This window comes from Haliotis rubra, unplaced genomic scaffold (assembly GCF_003918875.1).
Source record: "Haliotis rubra isolate DU_JTF1 unplaced genomic scaffold, ASM391887v1 Scf404, whole genome shotgun sequence".
Taxonomy (NCBI): Eukaryota; Metazoa; Mollusca; class Gastropoda; order Lepetellida; family Haliotidae; genus Haliotis; species Haliotis rubra.
Genome location: NW_025767085.1, coordinates 238,429 through 264,607, shown reverse-complemented (window position 1 = coordinate 264,607; position 26,179 = coordinate 238,429). Strand labels below are relative to the sequence as shown.

The following is a 26,179-nucleotide window of genomic DNA, read 5'->3' as shown; positions in this document are numbered from 1 at the left end:
ATGTTCCTCAATTTTCTGTATCATCTGTTTGTGGACGGCATCTGCAACGGGGCAACACCAACGACTTCCCACGGGCCGACACCAACGACTTCCAACTTCCAACAAGACAACAATAATCCATGGGCCCATCATGGCAGTACTTGAGGTCCAGACGACACGACTGACACAGTATGTTGTTCACAGATGAATTCCAAATGACCAGATGTGCCAGTTCAGCTCTAATGACTGTGGAAGGGTCTTCGGGCGTCTAGACGATTCTAGCATTACTAAATATCCTACTCTCTCACTAAAATGACGAAACTGACCTTCCAAAATTAATCATGAACTATTCAAAACAGGGGTGCAGATAAAGGCCGTATCGGCGTATGTACGGATAAAAAATATGCACGATACCGTGGGAAATAATTTAGAAAACGTAGCACATACGCACCACTGCATTGCTGCACTGTTTTAGAATCATTTACAGACGTATTTATCTGGAAAAGTATTGTTTTATTGTTTATTGACCTGTTTACACAAGAGTAGCAATGTTGTGGTGCATATATGAAACGAAACACAAGATTATCGATTCGCAAAATTCCATTCAGTACTCTAAATGTACTCTTAAGTTTTTCCAGTACTCCTATATTGCAAAAATAAGGAGTACGTACTCCTGATGTTGAAAAATCTGGAACCCTGTCAAAAGAATACGAGATCCCCAGTGCAATAACGTATGTGTGATACGTTCTCTTAATATTTAGGAATGAAGAAATTGCTTAGATCTCTGTAAAACTAAAGTATAGTTAGGAATGAAAATGTTGCTTAGATATCTGTAAAACTAAAGTATATTTAGGAATGAAAATGTTGCTTAGATCTCTGTAAAACTACCATATAGTTAGGAATAAAAATATTGTTGAGATCTCTGTAAAACTAAAGTGTATTTAGGAATGAAAATTAGATCTCTGTAAATGTAAAACACACAAAAAAGTACACTCCTATTTCGTATAACAGTAAGCATTCACAGATACGCGAGAACACACACACACTAGAATATGAAAACGTGTGTATACTAGTATTATTTTATCCTAATTTAATAATATGATTATTGTTTCTATATGTCAGAGTGGGATTTTGACGAAAGGGGTTGAGTCTTCCAAACGTGTTAACAAATTAAATATGGAGACAACATAGGCAAGAGATTTTGTATATTTTGTAGGGAATACAGTAGCGATAGGGATAGGTTGCGTTTGGAATATGTTTTGTGTGTTATACTATTACTGACTTTACAAAACGGACAATGTGATCATTGATTTGTTCTAGTGAATAAACGATTTAAAGTACTTGCCGGTTTCGGATATACAATCTGTATTTTTATTGTATGATGATATCACGCAGTGCTTTTAGGGTCGCTTCAATATATTAACAGACTTGAGTTTAACCTGTTCACAGAAGATTTATTGTAAACACATGCAGTTGATATTGTATGACCAGAAATTATTATTGAGAATTTTAGGAATATGTTTATTCGGATTTCTAGTATAAACAACCTTAACCAGCTATCAAGTACTTGGTTTCATTCAAGAGAGACAACTCCGTTAATCCTTTTTCATTAGTTTGTGAAGAGTTATCCCCTTTGTTTACGTGCTAGCAGACGACATTTTCAGTGATCCTCAGTATGGATGATTTAGAGAAGAGGAAGTTGATTTTAGAGTGTTATGACAAGGACATCAGATCAGCTAAAGTGATTTCAAGTAGAACAGGCATCCCTTTGTCCACTGTTTATGGTGTTTTGAAAACTATTGCAAATGGATATGGCATTGAGCACCAGGGAGGCGCAGGTAGGCCCAGAAAATTGACTGTAGGTGACAGGATGCGGCTTGGTATTCATGTTTCTAAAAACAAACGAAGGAGTTTAGAAAACTTAAGGCTGGATATGATTGATAGAGGAAATGTGTCTGTCTGTAAGGAGACAATTAGAACTGAGCTGCATGCAATGGGTTGGCAGAAAAGTCGAGGAATTTAATCACCGATCATGAAACCTGAACAAAAGGAGCGAAGGTTGAACTGGGGCTTACAGCATAGAAATTTTAACTGGGACAATGTGATTTTCTCAGATGAAAGTTCTGTGTGGCTGTTTCCTAATACACTGAAATTCTTGACCAAACAAACTGAGAAAACCATTGTATCAGCGCCCAAAGTACAGTCCGAAATTTAACGTGTGGGGTGGCATATCTGTGTTAGGGGCAAGCCCCTCTGTGTATTTGAAGGGAATATGAACAGTGAGCGGTACGCATATATTCTCGAGGGACATTTACTTCCATCTGCCCACGTGTTCTATGAATTTTTTTTATTTTCCAGCAGGACAACGACCCAAAACATCGTTCAAAGCATTCACAGGCCTGGTTTCGGACCCAAAATATGACATTATTAGATTGGCCAAGCTATAGCCCTGACCTAAATCCAATAGAAAATGTTTGGGGACTTATGAAGGAAAGTGTCAATAAGACAAATCTGACAAATATTGCTGAAATGAAAGAAGAGGTGGTCCGATATTGGGACAGTATGGACCACGACTTTCTAACTTCTTTGATCAGTAGTATGCCCCGCCGCATTGAAGCCTGCATTGCTGCCCATGGTGACTTGACAAAATACTAACTGTTCACCTGTCTTTGAATCTGGAGTAATGTTCTGCTAATATTCACATTTAATACGTGAGTAATGAGTGAACAAAATAAAAAAAATTACAATCTTAAATTCTCAATAATTTCTGGTTGTACTGTACATCAATACATGCAGTTGATATGAGAATGTTTTGATAACCAGGTTTGAACGGTATGGATAACCGAGTTTCTGCAGTTAAACTCTCCTCCAACAGAGAAGAGTTCTCTTTGCCGGCGAGGGACGTTGAGGTGAGAAATATGGGTTATTTGCACGCTACCGTTTAAATACAACATCTTTGATACTAAATATGTTCTTATAATGGTTACATTACTTTCTCGGTTAGGAAATATGATGTTGTCATTTACTGTAGACAATAACTTTAAGAAATATCTACCAATCACACAAGCTGTCTGCATCGCCATCAAGCTGTGCAAGTAATTCGCAGATGACTAGCAAAATATTCCAACTGGCATCAGTGAATCATCATCTTTAAAAGCTGAGTGTAATGTTTCAATTAAAGACAAACTGAATAGTTAGAGTAACCCTGGTTACGAACAATGGAGCATTCAATATAAAGAGTATTGTCAGGCTTAGATTTTAAGTACGTCACCTGTTTTCGTCGCAGACGAACGCACAAGGTAAACGTCAATTTTTCACGAATACTGAAATTTACCGGGTGTTCCGTTTGCGAATTCGATTTGTTTTATCCTTAGGATCAAACTGCCATTACTATGTTGAAGCAGAGACCATATAATAGATTATATGGTCTCTGGTTGAAGGGCACAAATAGGCTAATCATATAGCAGGTTAGTTCAGCCAGCTAAACGTCGTGTTCCTACCAAGGTATACACTTTACCTTTACATTGGTAGGAACACGACGTTAAACTGGCTTAACTAATAGCAGGTATCATCATAAAAATAGTAAACTATATTACTCAGCATTCGTTTAGGACTGAAGCAACCCCGAATCATTTGCTCTTAAAAATCAAAGATTGGATAGTGTAAGGAAGACATGAAGAAACCGTTTCCCTAAAGGGAAAACCGGAAATCTGTGAGTGGGCTATTGAACATGTTGAACAGTTTCCATAATTATTAACATGTATTTGCTTCAATTCTATGACTTAAACTGTGTTTAAATATTTGGGTTGTAGAGCGATGAAACAAAATGAGCCTCATATCGAGAGACAATAACTGTATAGCTGTATCATTACACCCCAACAGTCTTGGTGAAAGGGTGATTGGGGACCATTCATAGTTTATGATGGGGGGGATGATGATGTTGATTTTTATGGAGAAGCATGTACAATGTGAAAGACCCCCCGTAAAATTTATGTACAAAATAAATGACCCCCACTGCATGTCATGTACAAAATCAATGACCCCCCCTCCCCTTCCCATAATTCCTAAGCATAATTTTAAACATAGTTTTATGTACAAAATTGCTGACCCACCCTAGTACATGTGTACAAAATTGCTGATCCCCCTAGCTCCCCAGAACAAAATGGGTGACCACCCCTTAAAATCATCATCACCCCCCAGCCATAAATTATGAACGGTCGTTTATTCTTTGATTTTCATCTGTTTCAGAAACACCAGTCATGTTCAGAGGGTAGGTGCTTTCAGGGGTGGAAATTACTTTAAAATTGCTAGTGTACTCCGGTACAGTGGCACATGTAAAATCACTTGACCTGATAATTTTTCCACTATACCGGCCGTTTTCTTGTTGATTTTTTAAATAAACAACATAATTAATATTGGAAAGTCAACTGGACACCGGTACAGTGTGATATACAAATTTGCTTGCCCAACAGAAAAAAACACTGGACTTGGGCGTCGGGCAATGGGTTATTTCCACCCCTGGCTTTAGTGTAAACTTACATATCTTTTTTCATCTTGACATTCAAACAGTAAAGCAAATGCTATTGATATATGTATATCCCACAATATTGATATGTCCTTAATAGAAAAACACTGTCACAGGTAATGCATGAAAGGGATTCCAGGTTGTATTTGATCCCCTAGTGAGGGTCATAGCAGGAGACTTGGCTGAAAGAGTGTCAGCATAATCTATGAATTATTGCTCATTTTATCAATCACTTGATTGTATATACCAGGGTATAATATTTTCAAGTCACTGTCGAACATTATTCGCCTGGTTTCAACATGCTCGTACACATGTGTGCATGCACACACATAAATGCATGAAGAAACACACACACTCACACAGCAACACACTACAATCCTGATTGTACATGTTGTAAGTGAAATTCAATATTGTGATATTTCTCTCTGTGTTAATCCTGAAAATCATGATCATGTCTTTTACTTTTTCAGATCTGTACGGCGACTGCGTGTGATTTTAAATCACGTGGTAAGTATTTGATTAATACTTTTAGTTCAGAAGAAAGATATCTCAGATATTTTCCTTCTTTTTGTATTTGGTACTACTGACAGCCATTTTGTATTTGGTACCACTTACAGCCAACTCTTTGCCTGCAATCTCATCCAAAAATATGAGAGATTATGTAGGTGAGTGTGTTTCTGTATGGTTGGTATTGTCGAAGGTGCAGTGGCTGAGGGGGTTAGATGGTTCACTTTATGTGCTGGCGATTAGGTGCAAGACTCTTAGAGTGTGGGGGTGGGCAGTGGGGTAGTCTAATGGTTAAAGCGTCCGCTCGTCACGCTGAAGACCTGAGTTTGATTCCCCACATTGGTACAATGTACAATGGTGAAGCCCATTTCTGGTTTCCCCAGCAGTGGTATTGCTGGAATATTCCTGATAGCTGCGTAAAACCATACTCTCTCACTCACACACTCACTGGGAGTGTGGGTCCGAGTGTCAACACAACAAAAGTAGAATCTGTATTTTACTCAGAAAGTGTCATCCCATATGCAATGTTGTTATTCTGTCAAATAGAAATACAAATTAGAACAAATCTTTGTTGATGATAAATGGAATTTATGAGACAGAAACACAAAAGAGAAATGCTGTGGTTATGATATGATGTGATTCTTATAATCCTAATAATGATCAATATTTCATACTTAATTTCTTTCAGTAAAGTAGTTTTAGTAACTGAAAGTGTACAATGGTATTTTTGTAACATTTGACTGAACTGCCAGTTATATATATGTACAGGCCTATTCATTCTTCAATATATTGAAGAAACGTGTTACTCAAAAGGAAAGGAATTTGAAGCAATATAAAGAGCAAGTAAATACATTTGCTATTTTCTTACAGAAAATGTTTTCAAGCGCTACAGATGAGGTGCTATTTGAGAGTGTTGGAGATAAGCGGGTGGTTGTTTTAAATCGGCCAAAGGCCCTCAACTCACTGAACTTGTCTATGGTGAGGAAGATCTACTCCCAGATGAAGGTGAGTGTCTGTCAGTAGCCATGGAATGCAGTGTATGCTGGTGAACAAAGTTTAGAAAAACGTCACAGTTTTCATGGCTTAAGCTTCTAGGGGTGAAACGGTATACCGCATTATTATTAGAACCGCAGTATTTTGCTTAGGTTCGGTCTACCGTAATGCAATCCAAACAATCAGTATTTTCAGTTTTGTACCATCATTTTATTAATCTTTTTAAATCTGTTAAACCTTTTTCAAAATGTCTAGAAACTGAATCAATTTGTCAAAATCTATGCTTTTCTTTTCTTTTCTGTATTATGATCATATCTCATATACCGAACCGAAATGGACCGAACTGAAGGTCTTGTACCGCAATACGTACCATACCGTGGAAAGAGCTTACCGTTTACCCCTATAAGCTTCCTAATGTTGTTATTTTATTCAGTGGAAGAATATAAAGTTATGCATTAAAACTTCTTGTAATTTATGGGTCCTCTTATACATTTATGTGTTGATTCCCTAGTTGAAACTAAAAAAATAACACTGAAATCAGTCCATAATAGAGCTGGTAGTGAAACCAAACAACCAACCAATAAATGTGATATAATGAATGATTGTATGTAAATATTGAGAAAGTTCACAAATCAATACAAATCATTTCAAGGGTATCATTATGGCAGTATAAAATAGAATGTTAGTACAAATTTAGAGGTAATATATTACATGAGCAGTGATTATTGCAAAAAAGGGATGACAGTTATGGTAATATTCACCTCTTCGCAACAGTAATCCAACTGAGCAGAGAATCGAGTGTATTATGATCATTACACACAATGCTGTATTCATGAACCTTGAGTGAGTGGTGGGGTAGCCTAGTGGTTAAAGCATTGACTCGTCACGCCGAAGACCTGTGTTCGATTCCCCGCATGAGTACAATGTGTGAAGCCCATTCTGGTCCCCCCACCCCCCACCCCCGCCGTGATATTGGTGCAATATTGCTAAACTGAAACTAAACACATCATTGAAAATGGAGATGTAATGTGAGATTTGGGGCAAGAGTTAGCTCCCTTTATATATACAAGCATATGATACCAGAAAGTTCTACAATACTCTCTGATGATTCTGGAATCAGCTCGTTGTGGTACTTTCTAGTTCACATGTACAATATATTACATTTAGAACATTTTTACAAAATATATATCTTTGCCAATAATACAATGTTATAAATGAAATGTTTGAATTTAACATTTATCCTGAATTTAACCGTTCCTGGGAACTTGAGAAGACATGTCTTCATGGTATATGTTTCATCTCTAGGAGCGAAGGTCAAAATGAAGAATTTATATGATGCAATTAGTGGAAGGCTGGATTTTGAATATTAAGACGATGTCCTTGTGCTGCTGTCTCTGATTTCTTAACTGTCTTCCATTTAGAGCTGGGAATCAGATCCTGCTGTTTCTATGGTGATCATGAAAGGAACAGGAGACAAAGCCTTCTGTGCAGGGGGTGACGTGAGGGGTAGGTGAGATTTAGTGTTGAGGATCAAGGTGTGCATGGAGAGAGTAAGGGGTTCCTACATACATGCAGGGGGTGACGTGAGGAGTAGGGGAGATGGAGTGTGGAGGATCAAGGTGTGCGTGGGGAGAGTAAAGGGTTCCTACATACATGCAGAGGGTGATGTGAGGAGTAGGGGAGATGGAGTGTGGAGGATCAAGGTGTGTGTGGGGAGAGTGAAGGGTTCCTACATACATGCAGAGGGTGACATGAGGAGTAGGGGAGATGGAATGTGGAGGATCAAGGTGTGTGGAGGATCAAGGTGTGCGTGGGGAAAGTAAGGGGTTTATACATACATGCTGGGGGTTTCCTGAGGAGTAGGGGAGATGGAGTGTGGAGGATCAAGGTGTGCGTGGGGAGAGTAAAGGGTTCCTACATACATGCAGGAAGTTACGTGAGGAGTAGGGGAGATGGAGTGTGGAGGATCAAGGTGTGTGGAGGATTAAGGTGTGCGTGGGGAGAGTAAGGGGTTTATACATACATGCTGGGGGTTTCCTGAGGAGTAGGGGAGATGGAGTGTGGAGGGTCAAGGTGTGCGTGGGGAGAGTAAAGGGTTCCTACATACATGCAGGGAGTTACGTGAGGAGTAGGTGAGATGAAGTGTGGAGGATCAAGGTGTGCGTGGGGAGAGTAAGGGGTTTATACATACATGTTGGGGGTGACCTGAGGATTTCGGGAGATGGAGTGTGGAGGATCAAGGTGTGTGGAGGATTAAGGTGTGCGTGGGGAGAGTAAGGGGTTTATACATACATGCTGGGGGTTTCCTGAGGAGTAGGGGAGATGGAGTGTGGAGAGTCAAGGTGTGCGTGGGGAGAGTAAAGGGTTCCTACATACATGCAGGGAGTTACGTGAGGAGTAGGTGAGATGAAGTGTGGAGGATCAAGGTGTGCGTGGGGAGAGTAAGGGGTTTATACATACATGTTGGGGGTGTCCTGAGGAGTTGGGGAGATGAAGTGTGGAGGATCAAGGTGTGCGTGGGGAGAGTAAGGGGTTTATACATACATGTTGGGGGTGACCTGAGGATTTCGGGAGATGGAGTGTGGAGGATCAAGGTGTGTGGAGGATTAAGGTGTGCGTAGAGGAGAGTAAGGGGTTTATACATACATGCTGGGGGTTTCCTGAGGAGTAGGGGAGATGGAGTGTGGAGAGTCAAGGTGTGCGTGGGGAGAGTAAAGGGTTCCTACATACATGCAGGGAGTTACGTGAGGAGTAGGTGAGATGAAGTGTGGAGGATCAAGGTGTGCGTGGGGAGAGTAAGGGGTTTATACATACATGTTGGGGGTGTCCTGAGGAGTTGGGGAGATGGAGTGTGGAGGATCAAGGTGTGCGTGGGGAGAGTAAGGGGTTCCTACATACATGCAGAGGGTGACGTGAGGAGTAGGGCAGATGGAGTGTGGAGGATCAAGGTGTTCGTGGGGAGAGTATGGGGTTCCTACATACATGCAGGGGGTGTCCTGAGGAGTTGGGGAGATGGATTGTGGAGGATCAAGGTGTGTGGGGAGAGTAAAGGGGTTCCTACATTACATGCAAAAGTGGCAGTGAGAGGTAGGTCTGCGATGGAGTGTGGAGGATAAAAGGTGTGGAGTAGAAGTGCGTAAAGGGGTTCCTACATACATGCAGAGAGTGTGGCAGTGAGGTTAGGGGAGATGGAGTGTGGAGGATCAAAGGTGTTAAATAGGGAGAATGAGGGGTTCCTACATACATGCAGGGGTGTCCTGAGGAGTTGGGAAGATGGATTGTGGAGGATCAAAGGTGTGGGGAGAGTAAGGGCTTTATACATACATGCTGGGGGTGTCCTGAGGAGTAGGGGAGATGGAGTGTGGAGGATCAAGGTGTGCGTGGGGAGAGTAAGGGGTTCCTACATACATGCAGGGGTGACATGAGGAGTAGGGGGAGATGGAGTGTGGAGGATCAAAGGTGTGTGTGGGGAGAGTAAAGGGGTCCTACATACATGCAGGGGAGTGAATGAGGAGTAGGGAGATGGAGGCGTGGAGGATCAAAGGTGTGCGTTAAGGGGAGAGTAAGGGGTTCCTACATACATGCAGAGGGTGGCGTGAGGAGTAGGGGAGATGGAGTGTGGAGGATCAAAGGTGTGCGTGGGGAGAGTAAGGGGTTCCCTACATTACATGCAAAGGTATCCTGAGGAGTTAGGGGAGATGGATTGTGGAGGATCAAAGGTGTGCGTGGGGGGAGAGTAAAGGGGTTCCCTACATTACATGCAAAGGGTGACGTGAGGGGTAGGTGCGATGGAGTGTGGAGGATAAAGGTGTGCGTGGGGTGCGTAAGGGGTTCCTACATACATGCAGAGAGTGACGTGAGGGTTAGGGGAGATGGAGTGTGGAGGATCAAGGTGTTCGTGGGGAGAATGAGGGGTTCCTACATACATGCAGGGGGTGTCCTGAGGAGTTGGGAAGATGGATTGTGGAGGATCAAGGTGTGCGTGGGGAGAGTAAGGGCTTTATACATACATGCTGGGGGTGTCCTGAGGAGTAGGGGAGATGGAGTGTGGAGGATCAAGGTGTGCGTGGGGAGAGTAAGGGGTTCCTACATACATGCAGGGGGTGACATGAGGAGTAGGGGAGATGGAGTGTGGAGGATCAAGGTGTGTGTGGGGAGAGTAAAGGGGTCCTACATACATGCAGGGGGTGAGATGAGGAGTAGGGAGATGGAGCGTGGAGGATCAAGGTGTACGTGGGGAGAGTAAGGGGGTTCCTACATACATGCAGAGGGGTGGCGTGAGGAGTAGGGGGAGATGGAGTGTGGAGGATCAAGGTGTGCGTGGGGAGAATGTAAGGGGTTCCTACATACATGCAGGGGGTGTCCTGAGGAGTAGGGGAGATGGAGTGTGGAGGATCAAGGTGTGCGTTGGGAAAGTAAGGGGTTTATACATACATGCAGGGGGTGTCCTGAGGAGTAGGGGAGATGGAGTGTGGAGGATCAAGGTGTGCGTGGGGAGAGTAAGTGGTTCCTACATACATGCAGAGGGTGACGTGAGGAGTAGGGGAGATGGAGTGTGGAGGATTAAGGTGTGCGTGGGGAGAGTAAGGGGCTCCTACATACATGCAGAGGTTGACATGAGGAGTAAGAGATGGAGTGTGGAGGATCAAGGTGTGCGTGGGGAGAGTAAGGGGTTCCTACATACATGCAGGGGGTGACGTGAGGGAAGTAGGGGAGATGGAGTGTGGAGGATCAAGGTGTGCGTGGGGAGAGTAAGGGTTCCTACATACATGCAGGGGGTGACGTGAGGAGTAGGGGAGATGGAGCGTGGAGGATCGAGGTGTGCTTGGGGAGGGTAAGGGGCTCCTACATACATGCAGGGGGTGACGTGAGGGGTAGGTGAGATGGAGCGTGGAGGATCGAGTTGTGCGTGGGGAGAGTTAGGGGTTCCTACATACATGCAGAGGGTGACATGAGGGGTAGGTGAGGTGGCGGATCAAGGTGTGCGTGGGGAGAATAAGGGGTTCCTACATACATGCAGGGGGTGTCCTGAGGAGTAGGGGAGATGGAGCGTGGAGGATCAAGGTGTGCTTGGGGAGCGTAAGGGGTTCCTACATACATGCAGGTGGTGACGTGAGGGGTAGGTGAAATGGAGCGTGGAGGATCGAGTTGTTCGTGTGGAGAGTAAGGGGTTCCTACATACATGCAGGGGGTGACATGAGGGGTAGGTGAGGTGGAGGATCAAGGTGTGGGTAGGGAGAGTAAGGGGTTCCTACATACATGCAGAGGGTGACATGAGGAGTAGGGGAGATGGAGTGTGAAGGATCAAGTTGAGTGTTGGGAGAGTAAGGGGTTTATACATACATGCAGGGGATAACGTGAGGAGTAGGGGAGATGGAGTGTGGAGGATCAAGGTGTGTATGGTGAGAGTAAGGGGTTCCTACTTACATGCAGGGGGTGACGTGAGGGGTAGGTGAGATGGATTGTGGAGGATCAGCGTGTTGGGAGAGTAAGGGGTTCCTACATACATGCAGGGGGTGACATGAGGAGTAGGTGCGATGGAGTGTGGAGGATCAAGGTGTGCATGGGGAGAGTAAGGGGTTCTATATACGTTCAGGGGGTGACGTGAGGAGTAGGGGAGATGGAATGTCTACATACAAACAGGATGACATACTAGCTGGGTGCAGGGGGATACAGTGAGGGGTGTCTACATTCATCTGGGGATCATATCTTGCTCTCTTTATGGAGATCATGAAAGGAACAGGAGACAACCTTCTGTTCAGGGATGGTGCGCTGGGTAGGTGAGTTGGTTTGTGGAGGTCTAGTGTGTGAGGAATGAAAATAGTGAGGGATGCCTACATACAGTCAGGGGATGCTATGCATAAGCAATTTTACTCTCTCTCTCTCTCCCTCTCCTCCTCCCCCCCTGCATGTAATGGGGGTTGGGGGATGTAGTCAATGCCTCTTCCGTCTGTCCGTCTGTCCGTAAACATTTTGATTCCGGAGCATAACTTAAAAACCGTTTAATATTTCAACAGAAAGTGGAAGATATATCAAACAGAACCTAAGGTGGTGCCTTTTGCTATTTACAGATTTTTGTCATTTTTATTTTTCTCGGTTTCCATGGAAACGTTTTGGACTTAGTCTTAAAGGGAGGGGTGGGCTTCATTTCCGGAGCAAAAGCAGAACCTAAAAAGGTGCCTTTTGCTATTTACAGATGTTTGGCATTTATCATTTCTCGGTTTCCATGGAAACAATTCAGACTTAGTCTCAAAAGGGAAGGGTGGGCTTCGTTTCCGGAGCACAACTTGAAAACCGTTCAATATCTTTCAGCAAAACTTGACTGATATATGAGGCAGATCTTGAAGTGTTGCCTTTTGCTAATTGCAGATTTTTGGCATTTTTAATTTTCCCGGATGTAACTGTCAGATGATTTGTTCTTTCACATATGTGGGGCCGGGGGAATATGTCATCTTCTGATAACTCTTGTTTAGATCTGAATCAAAGTTGTCTAATGTGAATTGTGTCAGCTATATATTGGTCACCATTAATCAGACTAGTAATCGTTTTTGGTTAACAATTCATCCCTGGCAGGTTAGCAAGTGATTTCCTGACCAGGTGCTGACCACGTCTCATGTACATGTGTTTCTGATTTCAGCTGTCACTGAAGCAGGGAGGAGTGGCGATCTTCTCTCGAGGGAGTTCTTCTTTGAAGAATACATATTGAACAATAAAATTGGCAAGTGTTGTTTGCAATCAGTATGTGCCTTGGTTTAGTTACAGATAATTTAATCTGGGTATGGAATATTTGCTTTTTGTTATTGTCTGTTTGGTAGATCCGTAAGAAACTACTTTTATGATTACTTTGAAATCTGCACATCATATTGATTACTGATTCTTGGTGTCCAGAGCTCATCATAGTGGGTGTAGACTGAGACCTGTATCACTGGGGGCTTGTCTGCTAACATTAAGCAGCAGGCTCTAGTATATCTAGAATAGGGCATCAGGACAAGACTATGTATGTCTTGTTCAGTATCTGTTTTTGTGTCAATGTGGCAGCTACGATGTGTGCAAGGTGCAGTGAGACGTCTCATGTCTGTGTCAGGTGCAGTGAGACGTCTCCATGGTATGTCCGGTACAGTGATATGTCTCATGTCTGTGTCAGGTGCAGTGAGACGTCTCATGTCTGTGTCAGGTACAGTGAGACATCTCAGTCTTGTACCAGGTGCAGTGAAATGTCTCAGGTCTGTGTCAGGTGCAGTGAGACGTCTCATGTCTGTGTCAGGTGCAATGAGATGTCTCAGGTCTAAGTCAGGTGCAGTGGGCCGTCTCAGGCCTGTGCTAGATGCCATGAGACATCTCAGTGAACATACTGAGATGCTGACATTATGTCTTTTCAGGTAACTACAAGCTGCCATACATCGCAATGATTGATGGTATCACTATGGGAGGGGTGAGTACCCTTCATTAGCTATGTAGTTCCATGTGTGAGCTGTACAATTGTGATATAGCAAGTGTACAATTGAATCTTCCTCTTGAGCTGAAACCAGGGCCAAATATCCCAACAGCACATGCTTGTATAGTCTGAGTAGTGGGTCTGATTTAGTGTTTGTTCGCTTGTTTGTTTGTTAGTAAAGTCGCATTCAGCAATATTCCAGTATTATAGGATGACGGTCTGTAAATAATAGTCTGGACCAGACAATACAGTGATTCACATCATGAGCATTAATCTACGCAGTTGGGGTATGATAACACGTCTGATTTAGCTTTTTCTAATACGATAGATAGTTGCTCTTTCCGTCAACCATTAGTTTGTTTGACCTAGGATCAACAGGGTGCACTTACTTAGATGGATTGGAATTTGCGGACTTTGGGGTAAGGTTGTTCAATCATTTTATGGTTTTTATCATGTGATTTAATAGTGATATCTGTGGCTTAGTGTACAGAGCATATCTTCAGAGAATGGTATGTGTTGGTATGCTGCCTGCCCATATACTCTGCGTCCATGCACGTGGGCAGGCGGCAGGTGGGAGGGAGGGAGCTAGAGGGAGTGAGTTTTTTTAATTCCAACATGATGTAAATCACGGTATAAGTGTTACTTATGTAAATTATTTCAGTTAAGATTGATAAAATGAGTTGGAAACCCTGCTGTTGGTGTCATGACTTGTGTGCCCTGTTGCAGGGCGTTGGTCTGTCTGTCCATGGGATGTTCCGAGTGGCCACTGAGAGGACATTGTTTGCCATGCCAGAGACTGCTATAGGTGAGATTAGCTGCAGAATACGAACCTCACATTAAACCATGTTCTAAAGAAACCCATTGATATCCATGGAACCCATTCATACATGTAAAAAATCAGTTTCTAGTGTAAATTTGGACATACCATAGTTAGTGTTCCTCCGCCTTGCAGTCTTAAAGCCAACTGTGGTTCGGACCCCCGATCTAATCTGATTGTGATGTTTGACTTGTCAACACCAAAACCGTGAATGCGGTTTCACCAAATCTTTTCAGACGAAGTTAATGCAATATCAAGACTGAAGCGATGACAGACATTTCGCTCACTATCTTGCTCTTACTGTCTGTGAAGTTCTGTGATGTTCTGTGATGTCATCTGACTTCTTTCTTCTGCCTCCAGGATTATTCCCTGACGTGGGTGGAGGCCACTTCCTGCCGCGTCTCCGAGGAGAGATTGGTACATTTCTGGCACTGACAGGTTTCCGGCTAAAGGGCCAGGATGTCGAGGCTGCTGGAATAGCCACACACTTCGTCAACTCACAGCAGGTATTCTGGGCTGACAAACTCTCTTACTCTCTTTTGTTGAAGTCATATACTCAAGATGATGTTTATGTAAGAATTGATTTCAGTAATTGTTTATGGAGGTACATGTATAAGCATTGCCATGTATATTTTGGGAAGCACTCAAAGTGTGTATACCAGTTTGAAGGCATTTAGCCCGATACTCAAGTCAGGTAACATGAATACAGTGAGTCCTTGAAACTACGCTACATGGTGTACAGCTGTCTCAGGTACAGTGTGGGGTAACCCTTTGCTTTTGAAATTCCATTAAGACATTTTGAAGAAATATGCGATAATCCCAAGAAGTGTCAAATACACTAATGAAATTTAAATCCCAGTCGGAGTGAGTGTTGTGAATCAATGATGTGTGTGATACATTGTATCCGGCTGTGATTGTAACCAGTCTGCACTAAGCTTCCGTAGTGAAACATGTGTTGTACACAGATCTGGTAAGTTGCTCACAGAAAATCCAATAGCAACACCAACAAGACACTTGAGCTGCATTGTTAGATCTAGTATCTGTTTCATTTTGGGATTGGTAAGATATGTGAAAAGCCTTTGATCTTCAAACCGAACACATGTAATGCAGTATCATAGGAATGATGGATTCTGGTACTTAATCAAGAGGGGGCAGTAGGGTAGTCAAGAGCTTAAACCGTTTGCTCGTCACGCCGAAGACCCGGGTCTGATTCCCCACATGGGTACAATGTATGAAGTCCATTTTAGTGTCCCCCGCCATGATATTGCTGGAATATTGCTAATAGCAAGGTAAAACTAAACTCACTCACTCTCTCACTCACTTAATTAAGACTTAAGTAAACGTGAGAGACACCAAAACAACAGTGGAAGTTGTACACATCGGACTCTACATCACAATAACAACTTCACAGACTGCTTATTTAAATCATAGATTCAATACGATCTGTGGACAAAAATAAGTGACGTTTTCCACTTTTGTCCTGGTTTATGATAAGCCAATCACAATATAGTAGTTCATTGATAGACGTGTTCGGGATCGGGTGGTCAGGCTCGCTGTCTTGCTTGACACATGTCTTCATTTCCCAATTGCGCAGATCGATGTTCATGCTGTTGATCACTGGATTGTCTGGTCCAGACTCGATTATTTACAGACTGCCGCAACATAGCTGGAATATTGCTGAGTGGGGCGTAAAACTAAACTCACTCACTCACGATATACATGTCCTAAAGAGAATGCTCAAATGGAAACATGAATGAAAATTAATTGCTCTGTTAACCAATCAAATACCATGGAATCAGTTGCAGTGTATTTAGTGAGGACATATGAGTTGAGCTATAGATATGTATTGTGACCATGACTTTGACTCTGTCAATATAATGTGTACTTTTGTGTTCAGCTCCCTGATTTAGAAAATGCCCTGATGGAACTGCAGAAACCCCAGAAATCAGACATTGCACAGGTTCTTGACCAGTTTCATAAACAGGTTGGTACTAATATGACTTCCTGAGATTGGTTGATGCATACTCTAATACAAATAGGACGGTGGGGTAGCCTAGTGGTTAAAGCGTTTGCTCGTCACGCCGAAGACCCGGGTTCGATTCCCCACACGGGTACAATGTGTGAAGCCCATTTTTGGTGTCCCCGCCGTGATATTGCTGGAATAGTGCTAAAAGCTGCGTAAAACTAAACTCACTCACTCACTCTTATACAAATACTGGCAAGTTATAGTTGCATAGTCAAGTGACTCAAGTTTTAACTGACATGTCAGGTTCGATTCCTGCAATGCTGAATTAATTGTTTGTGTGATGCATCTTTTTGATCATGCTTTATGTCAGAAGTTCCGATATTTTGCGTACATCATCAAATTGTCACATTTGTCTCCTTGCAGAGCTCTGATCCACAGAGGTCCTTTGTATTGAAGCCCCACCTGAACAGCATCGACACACTGTTTGGAGCCAACACCTTAGAAAACATGTTCCTTAACCTTGAGAAGGATGGATCTGAATGGGCTGTGAAGCAGCTCAGTCTTCTCAAGAAGATGGTATGATGATGTCTGTGTTAGTTGTTCAGCACTAGAGAAGACTTCAAGCTGTACAAGGACAGCATGTCAATAGTCATGTCTAGAGCAGACAATCCAGTGACTGGTATTGTGAGTGATAATCCACACTATCACCTTATGATGATAGACTTATCAACCAAATCTAAGCCAAACCACTCTATCTAGTATATTGCCTCTAGCATCTGCCCCTTGAGGCTGGCTTCCTGTTCTGACCAGATCTATCAACAGTCCAAGGTTGCTAGGTACCTGTTCTGATCAGATATCCCATCAGTCCAAGGCTTCTAGGTACCTGTTCTGACCAGATATCCCAACAGTCCACGGCTGCTAGGTACCTGTTCTGACCAGATATCCCAACAGTCCAAGCTTTCTAAGTGCCTATTCTGACGAGATATCCCAACAGTCCAAGGCTGCTAGGTACCTGTTCTGACCAGATATCCCAACAGTCCAAGGTTGCTAGGTAAGTATTCTGACCAGATATCCCAACAGTCCAAGGTTGCTAGGTACGTATTCTGACCAGATATCCCAACAGTCCAAGGTTGCTAGGTACGTATTCTGACCAGATATCCTAACAGTCCAAGGCTGCTAGGTACCTATTCTGACCAGATATCCCAACAGTCCAAGGCTGCTAGGTACCTATTCTGACCAGATATCCCAACAGTCCAAGGTTGCTAGACGTACGTATTCTGACCAGATATCCCAACAGTCCAAGGTTGCTAGGTACGTATTCTGACCAGATATCCCAACAGTCCAAGGTTGCTAGGTACCTATTCTGACCAGATATCCCAACAGTCCAAGGTTGCTAGGTACGTATTCTGACCAGATATCCCAACAGTCCAAGGTTGCTAGGTACCTATTCTGACCAGATATCCCAACAGTCCAAGGTTGCTAGGTACGTATTCTGACCAGATATCCCAACAGTCCAAGGCTGCTAGGTACCTATTCTGACCAGATATCCCAACAGTCCAAGGCTGCTAGGTACCTATTTTGACCAGATATCCCAACAGTCCAAGGCTGCTAGGTACCTGTCCTGGCAACGAATATGGGCTCACTTTTATTGTACCCGTGAAGGTCCGGCTTAGAATTGATCTTCAGTAACGCATGCTTGTTGTAAGAGGCGACAAACGGGATCAGTTGGTCAGGCGCGCTGACTGGGCTGACACATGTCTTCGTATCCCAATTGCGTAGATCGATGTTCATGCTGTTGATCCCTGGATTGTCTGGTCCAGACTTGATTATTTACAGACAGCCGCCATATAGCTGGAATATTGCTGAGTGCGGCGTAAAACTAAACTCACTCTCTCACTTTTATTGTGGGGATCAGTGTAGCATAAAATAATAAGTGTGAGGCAAGCCGTCAAGGTGATCAGACGTTGAGACAGTTTGACCAAAGTATCTCACAACCCCACTGTAACTATTAGTCACATCATTCAGCATGTTGGATAAGGAAGATGAAGAAATGAATTAATCTGGCGTAGCACCCACTCTCCTTCCCAGAGTTCCATGCGGCAAGCCAGCATAGTACCTCTGCCACAGGCCAGAAAAATGTGACGATTCGTCACATCTTGCAATGTCCATTCAATATAATGTACAGATTTCTGTTACTCTTTTATTTTTGACGAGTCTACACATCTAACTAAACATCTTTAATAGAATGGTTTAGTTTCACTGAGAAAATATCCCAAAACATGTAACACTATTTCGATTTGCATAGCGATTCTGATGAAGAGCAAACGATACAGCCAGTTTGATATCTAAATATGTACTGTCATACCTTACTGTCGCAGTTGTGGAAGAATATATATGTAACAATGTAAAACAATATGAAGAGAGCACCGAAAAGCTTTCGTGAGTCCAGTCTCTTCTTATTATGAATATGCGCGTATGTTTACAAACAAGAGAAAAGTCTCTTGCAAATTAGCCTGTGGCAGTGATGTTATGTTAGTCATCGCTGTGCCGGAGTGTGGCGTAGCACCAACCAGTCTGCAAGTAGTTCGCAGCTACTGATTAAACTGGATGATGCTTCTACCTGTTTTCAGTCTCCAACGTCGATGAAGATAACTTTACGTCAGCTGCGGGAAGGGGCGGCGATGACGCTGCAGCAGGTGCTGAACATGGAATATAGGTTGTCACAGCGCTGTCTGGAGGACAAGGACTTCTACGAGGGAGTCCGAGCAGGTAGAGTACCTGTTGCTCATAGTCTTACATGTCATGCAGACATGGTTAAGAACTGGTATTGTCTTGATGGTACAGACTTCTACGATTGAATCTAAGCAGGTAGTGTTGTTCACATTACTTGTCTTGCATACATGTTGTTAAGAACTCCTTTTGTATAAAGAACACAGACTTCTACGGGCCTTGTGGTTAATGTGTTCTCTTGTCATGTTGAAGAACTGGGTTCGATTCCCCATATGGGTACCATGTGTGACGCCCATTTCTGGTATACTCAGACGTGATATTGATGGAGCGTTGCTTAAAGCGGTGTATAATCATACTCATTCATTCACTCTCACATGAAGACGACACCCAGATATGACTGAAGTACAGTCGAGCACCGTTGTGTCGAACTCTGATAACTCGATATCTCAGTTGTTTCAATATAACGACTCGGTCCAGGCAAAATCCTTCACAATTTATCATTATTCAAGCTCTTTTAACTCGATACGAATGTCTCGATATTTCCGATATCTCGATACAATTTCATCGTCCCAACAAGCAAAATTACACTTTTAACTCGATATTTGCAAAGAAACTCAATATTCACCTACCTTTCATGGGCACGTATCCCTCTGAAGTGAGGTTGTTTCCTCAACGTTTGCACGAGGTGCGGCATGAATCAAAGGGATGCGGTAGTGTAAACTAATTAGGGCTAATTGAGTTGAAGGTGTCACTTGTTTGTTATTTAACTAGGATTAATTAAGAAGGAATTAATTAGGAAGTTCTCACTGTTACGACTAAACACTACTGATAACGGATTATAGTTCGAATCAAAACATACTGAGAAGCGTTTTGTTTTCTTTCATAGTGATATGTGATGATATGCCCTGGTCAGATGTCTCGAAGTTTGGATAACTCGATATTTTTCTTGTCTCATGAATATCGAGACAACGGTGCTCGACTGTACGTTGAAAGTAGTGTGAAACCAAAATCACTCGCTCTAATGCAGTCCCAATGTCCCTTTCCTCATGATCCTCTTTTTTTCTCTTCCTTGCTCAGTTTTGGTTGACAAGGACAACAGTCCGGTGTGGAACCCTGCCAGCATCCAGGAAGTGAGTCAGGAGAAAGTGGACTGGTACTTCTCACCTCTTCCTCCAGACAGAGAGCTGGTGCTATGAATGTTGTCTTAGGTGGAAACAGTGCAGGAAGAGTGATTATATTTATAGAACATCTGATAACCCAGCATCAGAACAGGAAGTGTGGAAGGGGAATCACCTACTGAATAGAGACAACAAGTCTTCAGGGATGACACCCTTTCTTTGTGTGCTATGTACTTTGAATAGAGACTTTCAGGAGTGAGATGTTCTTGAACTATTTGTGTTTGAGATATGATTAAAAATGACCATGTGAATAAATATCAGATGTCCATGCAGACTACACTGACTCTCTTGTGGAACAGTTTCATTAGAGAACTGAATTGGTGAAATTAGGTCAACATTGTGGATTTTATACGGGGCAATTTAGAGTGTGTGTGTTGTAATGGGCTTGTATTTCATGATGTGTGTAGTCATGGGTGTTCTACAAAATATACTGAGGGAAAAACAATAAGGGATCACATGAAAGCACAAGTGTTCCTTTAATATTTTCCAGGTTTCTTCACAAGCTATCCGATACAAAGCTTGTGATAAACCTGGAAAAAAATAAGGAACACTTGTGCTTTCATGTGATCCCTTATTTTTTTCCCTCAGTATATATTTTGACAATTGTAACCTGAATTAAACAAGAACAGACACACATAGTGGTGTTTCAGATTTTAATAGATATATTTGTAGATCCATGGAACTTATTTATTTGGAATGACATTCTCGTCATGTGATGACTGAATATTAGTGGAGTAACGGTATGGCAGTACAGTAGTGTTGGGAATTAGTTAAAATCTGATGATTGGTTCATTACAACTGATCAATCATCGAAAATAATTTGTTAGCCTCATTTATCAAATTTTCCTGGTTATGTTTGTTAATGCACAAAAAAATGAAGAAAAACATGTAGCACTTTCGGGCTCTTTTCAAATTTCACATATCTAAAGGATGACTAGTATGTTATGAGCATAAATTTCCTGGAGTCTTTAAGATAAATTCAGTTATGACTTGGAACGAGCTTGTAGTGCTAATGAAATGTAACAGACAAAACCAACATTGTGAAAAATATTGTTAATGCAAACAAGTGTTCCAAAATTGTTTGTTTTCCATTATGAGAAAACATGATTTATTGCTTGGTCATTTAGTCATTGCGACCAATCTTCGATTATTTCAATTAATCGGACCACCACTACAGTACAGTACTGCATCCTAATACGAGGTTCGCGATTCAATAAATTGAATTACAACTCCTGTATCATGCATATTGCAGTAAATATGATTCATTCCATTACACTTTATATTGGGGTGGTTAAAGCGTTCGCTCGTCACGCCAAGGACCCGCGTTCTATACCATACATGGGTACATTGGGGTGTCCCCTGACATGATATTGCTGAAAAGCAGCATAAAAACATACTCACACATTTTGACATAAACATATATGAATAATAAATGGAAATTGTTCAAAAACCAGTTTGTGCAGATTTTCTTGTATTGTCTTGTTGCTTATAAATAGCGGAATCTGCACAGTGTCCCAAGCCTATATGTTTCTCTCCTACAATACCCTGTCTTTACTATCTGAATTTTAAAAACAAATGATTCAAGAAAATGAATCTCACAAGAAGTGAGAGAATATCAACTTGTGAAATGAAAGTACTGTTCTGGGTATTAATCATATTGCACACAAATCATAGGCTGATCCAGAGGGGGTGGTGGGGTGTGTGTGTGTGAAAATGAATTGTGCATTCCCACTTTTTCAAGAGTGTGCCCCCCCCTTCTCAAAAAGCTGTATCTGTCCCTGTATGTTATTATGAGGATAAGTATTGTATCACAGCTTCACCGTAAGCTTACACCTCTGCTTATTATCAGGCTCCTGAAACTGGCCTCAGTTTAATTAATTTTTCTGACTTCTACACAAAACTTCTTGACATTACAAATTATTCTTCGGTGGACTTCTTGCAAAAGTCCTTGGGGAATTGTTTATTCCCACGTGTCTTGAGAAGATCAGATGTCATGGGTTCATCACTGAACAGGTTTCTGGTAATGCTGACTCTAAATATTGATGAAATTCTCATTGAACGAGGTACATGCCTCCTCTGATGTCAGGTCAGGTTTGAATAACCAAACCAAACCATTCCTTGGAATTTGAGTAAACAGGGCTCACTGTATATGTCACAGGAGCAATGTTTTTCATATCCATATGAAAAATAAGGTACTCTTGTCAAAGATATAGATGGCTTCAGTTATCCGCGATGAGCAAGAAGTTTCTTCTCGTCTGTCATAAACAGATGAAAGTATCCAGGTCACAGCCCAGGTATGTGAACGAGATAGTGCTGATGGATGAGTGAGTGAGTGAAGATTGCTAATGCCGTTTTAGCAATATTCAAATTTCAAGGCGGTTGTAACAATGTAAGAAGAAACAAAGAAGCCAAGGAATATTATTGAACACAAACAGTCAGAATACATCTGCTCACTATTGTAACTACAAAGTTACACCAATTGAAATGTATCTTTCTCTGCATATTTGCACCTTAACTCATCGAGGCTGGTTACTACTGTCAGTAACTGCCGACGTTATTGCCAGTTTCCGTTCGTCTGACAAGGTGCATAAAGCCAGATAAGAATCCTGAAAAATGGCGTGATTCCAGACGAAGCCGAGGTGTTTTGTCAATCATGTCTCCGCGTCTTTTGCAACTGGGTTATACTATCTGCCGTTTGATTCCTGTGATAGAAATAAAACCGACGACGAAAGGCTGTAATATTTTCGTGCCTGATTGTGTACATAAATTTGTAATACATTCTGATGCATTGTTTAAACCGGTGTGTAGATGTAAGTGTACTGTCAGTGTTAATACCACCGTATATATACTACCCATCAAAAGTTTAGACTCACTTAAAGCACTCGCTATATGTTATGTGTATATATGTATGGTTACGTCGAAGATGAATTTCTCCCCTAACTTGGGGGAACCAACTGCAAACCTTATGCAGATGAATTGCACGAGGATCATGCATGAAAAAGCTGAAAAGCATGTGCAAATATCGTGCATATGAACAGCTGCGTTTTGGTGTTAAGAATTCCCCAATTTTCACTGAGTTTCATCATTTATTGAACTCATGACAATAATCTTTTCAACATTACGAATTTGTTTTACAATACATCAGTTCATGTGTAAACAGATTAGAATATTTTGCAAAATCTAGTTTAGATCAGTTGACTGAAGTAAGTGGCTATATTTACACAAGTGAGTCCATAATATTCCATGACTTCTTTTTTCCTTTTATGTACGCTTCTGCTCTTGCACTTGTTTTTTTTCTCTTGGTTGTCAAACCAGCAGGGGCCGGAGGGCTACCCTGGTGGTTAAAGCGCTTACTCGTCATACCGAAGCCTCGGGTTTGAGTCACAGCATGGCTAAAATGTGTGAAGCCCATTTGTCCTGCCACCTGCCTTGAAATTGGAATGTTGATTGGATATTGGTGAAACGGCTTAAAACCATCCTCAGTCACTGACTTTCCCAGCATCATCTATCTTTTTATGATGATCTGATCAATAGAGTAAACGAACACAGAAGGTTATCACTTGTGAGCATTCTGCTCTCTCACAAAGCGTTGGCTTGTCACTCCGAAGACCTGGGTTCGATTCCCCACATGGGTTCAATGTGTGAAGCCCATTTCTGGTCTCCCCCGCCGTGATATTGCTGGAATATTGCTAAAAACGGCGTTAAGCCATACTCACTCACTGCTCTCTCATAAAGGCGTAATGTAACGCGACATTGCGAATTGATATACATATTTTTCCTTATCCTGACTCATCATCTTTGCTTATCTCCCTTTCCCTTGCGAATGGTAGTGGAACACTTGAATCCTTTGTAGTTCCCTGAAGCGGACGTGAAAATACACTCACCAACGAGTTACCTCCCTTTTTCCGCGCAAACAGTCATGTGACCAGCCTTACTTGTCACTCTCTCCCTTTTCGCCCAAGCGGATGGTTGGGCGAGCACTGGAGTCCCGTATATGGCAGATATCTTTTATATTTAGATCCTATTTATCAAAATTACGCTGTGTGTGGTATTCGGCTATAACTATCATGTATTAATTGTATAAAATTTGAAGAAATTATTGTTATTTGTGACACATTTTCATCGTAATGTAACTTGTTGCAGGCACCGGCTATTAGCGGCTGATCCTCACCCCCAATGCCCATCGTGCATTAAGCCATGTTCTTCCACCTCACGTTGTATATATTGCCATGGTTTATCAAATTTGCAATTTAATCAATATTTGTCTTATAGCTATAGACGTGCCGGATCGGGTGAGGAAGTCATCACAAGTCACGGCTGATAAACCTGGAGATCAAGCCGGTAACCGTAGGTTGTTTGCTACTGCAGAAATACATAATGAGTACGCTGCAGGGGCAGTCGTCTGTTACGGGGTCGAAAAAGAGGTCTGCTACGATGGAGTTGATGCCCTCTCAGAGTAAGAAAAAGACTACTGCTTCATCCACAACGCAGTAAAGGGCATCTATAACTAGGTCAACATTGAAATTAACACGACCTAGCAAGTCACCTCATCAGATGTCGTTTAAAGAGGAGATCATCCTACCGCACGAGGCAGACGTGTTTGACGAACCAGCGTTACTTCTGCCTGAAGTACCTACTAGATCAGCGACTCAGTCGACCTCCACGACTACTAGATCGTCTCCTGCAACTACAACAGCGGGCCAGCCCTTTGACGACCAACCACCAACTTCTCAACGCAGTGAAGTTGAAGCACACACAACACATCAGCATTCGTGAACGCTTCATCAACGCCGAATCAGTTCCAGTCAAACAGAACTTTGATCCAGGAGACTTCATGAGGCAATTTACTACACAAATGATGGCCATGATGGAACGACGTTTTGATGAGGAAGCCAAGGCATGACAGAACCTCTCATCAACTGACAACGTTCGCAAACCCTCAGACCTACGCGAACCTAATACGCCTCACAGATCTACATCTGCAGACAACGTTGGTGAACGTGTACGTTCGAGAAGGTCATCACAATCGGACGACACTGTCATCATAGAACAAGATGGAAGGTTCGCGAAGGCTACTAACTCTACGAGAACTTCGTCTGCGAACCCTCAACTTTCGAGAACGCCTATGAATCCATCCCCAAGAGCCAGCCGTTCCACATCTAGATCCCACATCTCTCACACGTGAAGAGAAGGTTCACGAAGGCAAGGTTCACGAGAAGGAAGTTCGCGAAGGGATTAATAACGACATTCGCAAAAGGAAGGTTCGCACACAGAGGATTCGTGAAAGGCATAGTTCTACAAAACAAGAACTATCTGATGACCATACCGACTACGTCTTCTCAGATACGGAGGTTACAGCTTGGATACCTAATGGATTGAGTCTCCCTCCAAGGAATTGGATGAAGCTTACACATATAAGATGTGCAAGGACGACTTCGACACGGTGACTATTCCTCCTATTGAGCCAATATCCAAGGTGCCTTCGAAGCTATGCATATCTTTTGACAAAGCTACTAGATTCCAGAATCAACATCTGCCAGCATTTAAAGCGTGGAAATTCCCCTTACATCACATGGACCCCTTTATATGAGCGCCGGACTTAGATGAGAATATAAAACTGGTCAACGACTCTCGGAACAAGGTTTACAAGGTGGAGGATAAAAAGTTGGCCCTACTTGATACCGCGACGAGGAGATCCTTCTTCGGATTAGCGAGATCCAGAGCAATCAATGAGGCATTGGTTAACAAGTTCCAGAACCCCAGTTCGGAAGAAGATAGGATGATATTATCTGCTCTGCTCACTCAGAAGAAGGACCAATACTTCATATCGGATCATTTGGCCTCAACGTCAGCGGGTCTCACCTTGTTACGGAGACAGGGTCTACCGGCATTGTGTTCCTGGAGTGACAGATTTACCCAACCGCTACTTAGAGGTCCTTGGGCGGCGCCTACCATCTTCGGAGGTGAGGTAGATGAAGCAGCTAAGGAAGCTACTCACGACTCATGGGAAGTCATGATGATCAAGTCTATAGATACTCTAGCCGACGTC

At 42.5% G+C, this 26,179-nt stretch overlaps 1 protein-coding gene and 1 long non-coding RNA gene across 2 annotated transcripts; both read left to right on the top strand.

Annotated features, from left to right (window-relative positions):
* The first annotated feature begins 2,820 nt into the window (after positions 1-2,820).
* LOC124287677 (3-hydroxyisobutyryl-CoA hydrolase, mitochondrial-like) lies at positions 2,821-20,409 on the top strand. Its single transcript, XM_046724185.1, has 13 exons — positions 2,821-2,888; positions 4,228-4,249; positions 4,975-5,011; positions 5,882-6,016; positions 7,426-7,510; positions 12,642-12,722; positions 13,384-13,436; positions 14,166-14,244; positions 14,617-14,762; positions 16,154-16,240; positions 16,646-16,798; positions 18,853-18,991; positions 20,030-20,409. The coding sequence occupies exons 2-13, from the start codon at positions 4,239-4,241 to the stop codon at positions 20,146-20,148; spliced, it is 1,125 nt and encodes a 374-aa protein (XP_046580141.1). The 5' UTR covers positions 2,821-2,888; positions 4,228-4,238; the 3' UTR covers positions 20,149-20,409.
* Positions 16,808-17,382, top strand: LOC124287678. The gene is made up of 3 exons (XR_006901314.1): positions 16,808-17,172; positions 17,223-17,301; positions 17,352-17,382. It is a non-coding gene; the product is annotated as an uncharacterized LOC124287678 (long non-coding RNA).
* Positions 20,410-26,179: the final 5,770 nt, after the last annotated feature.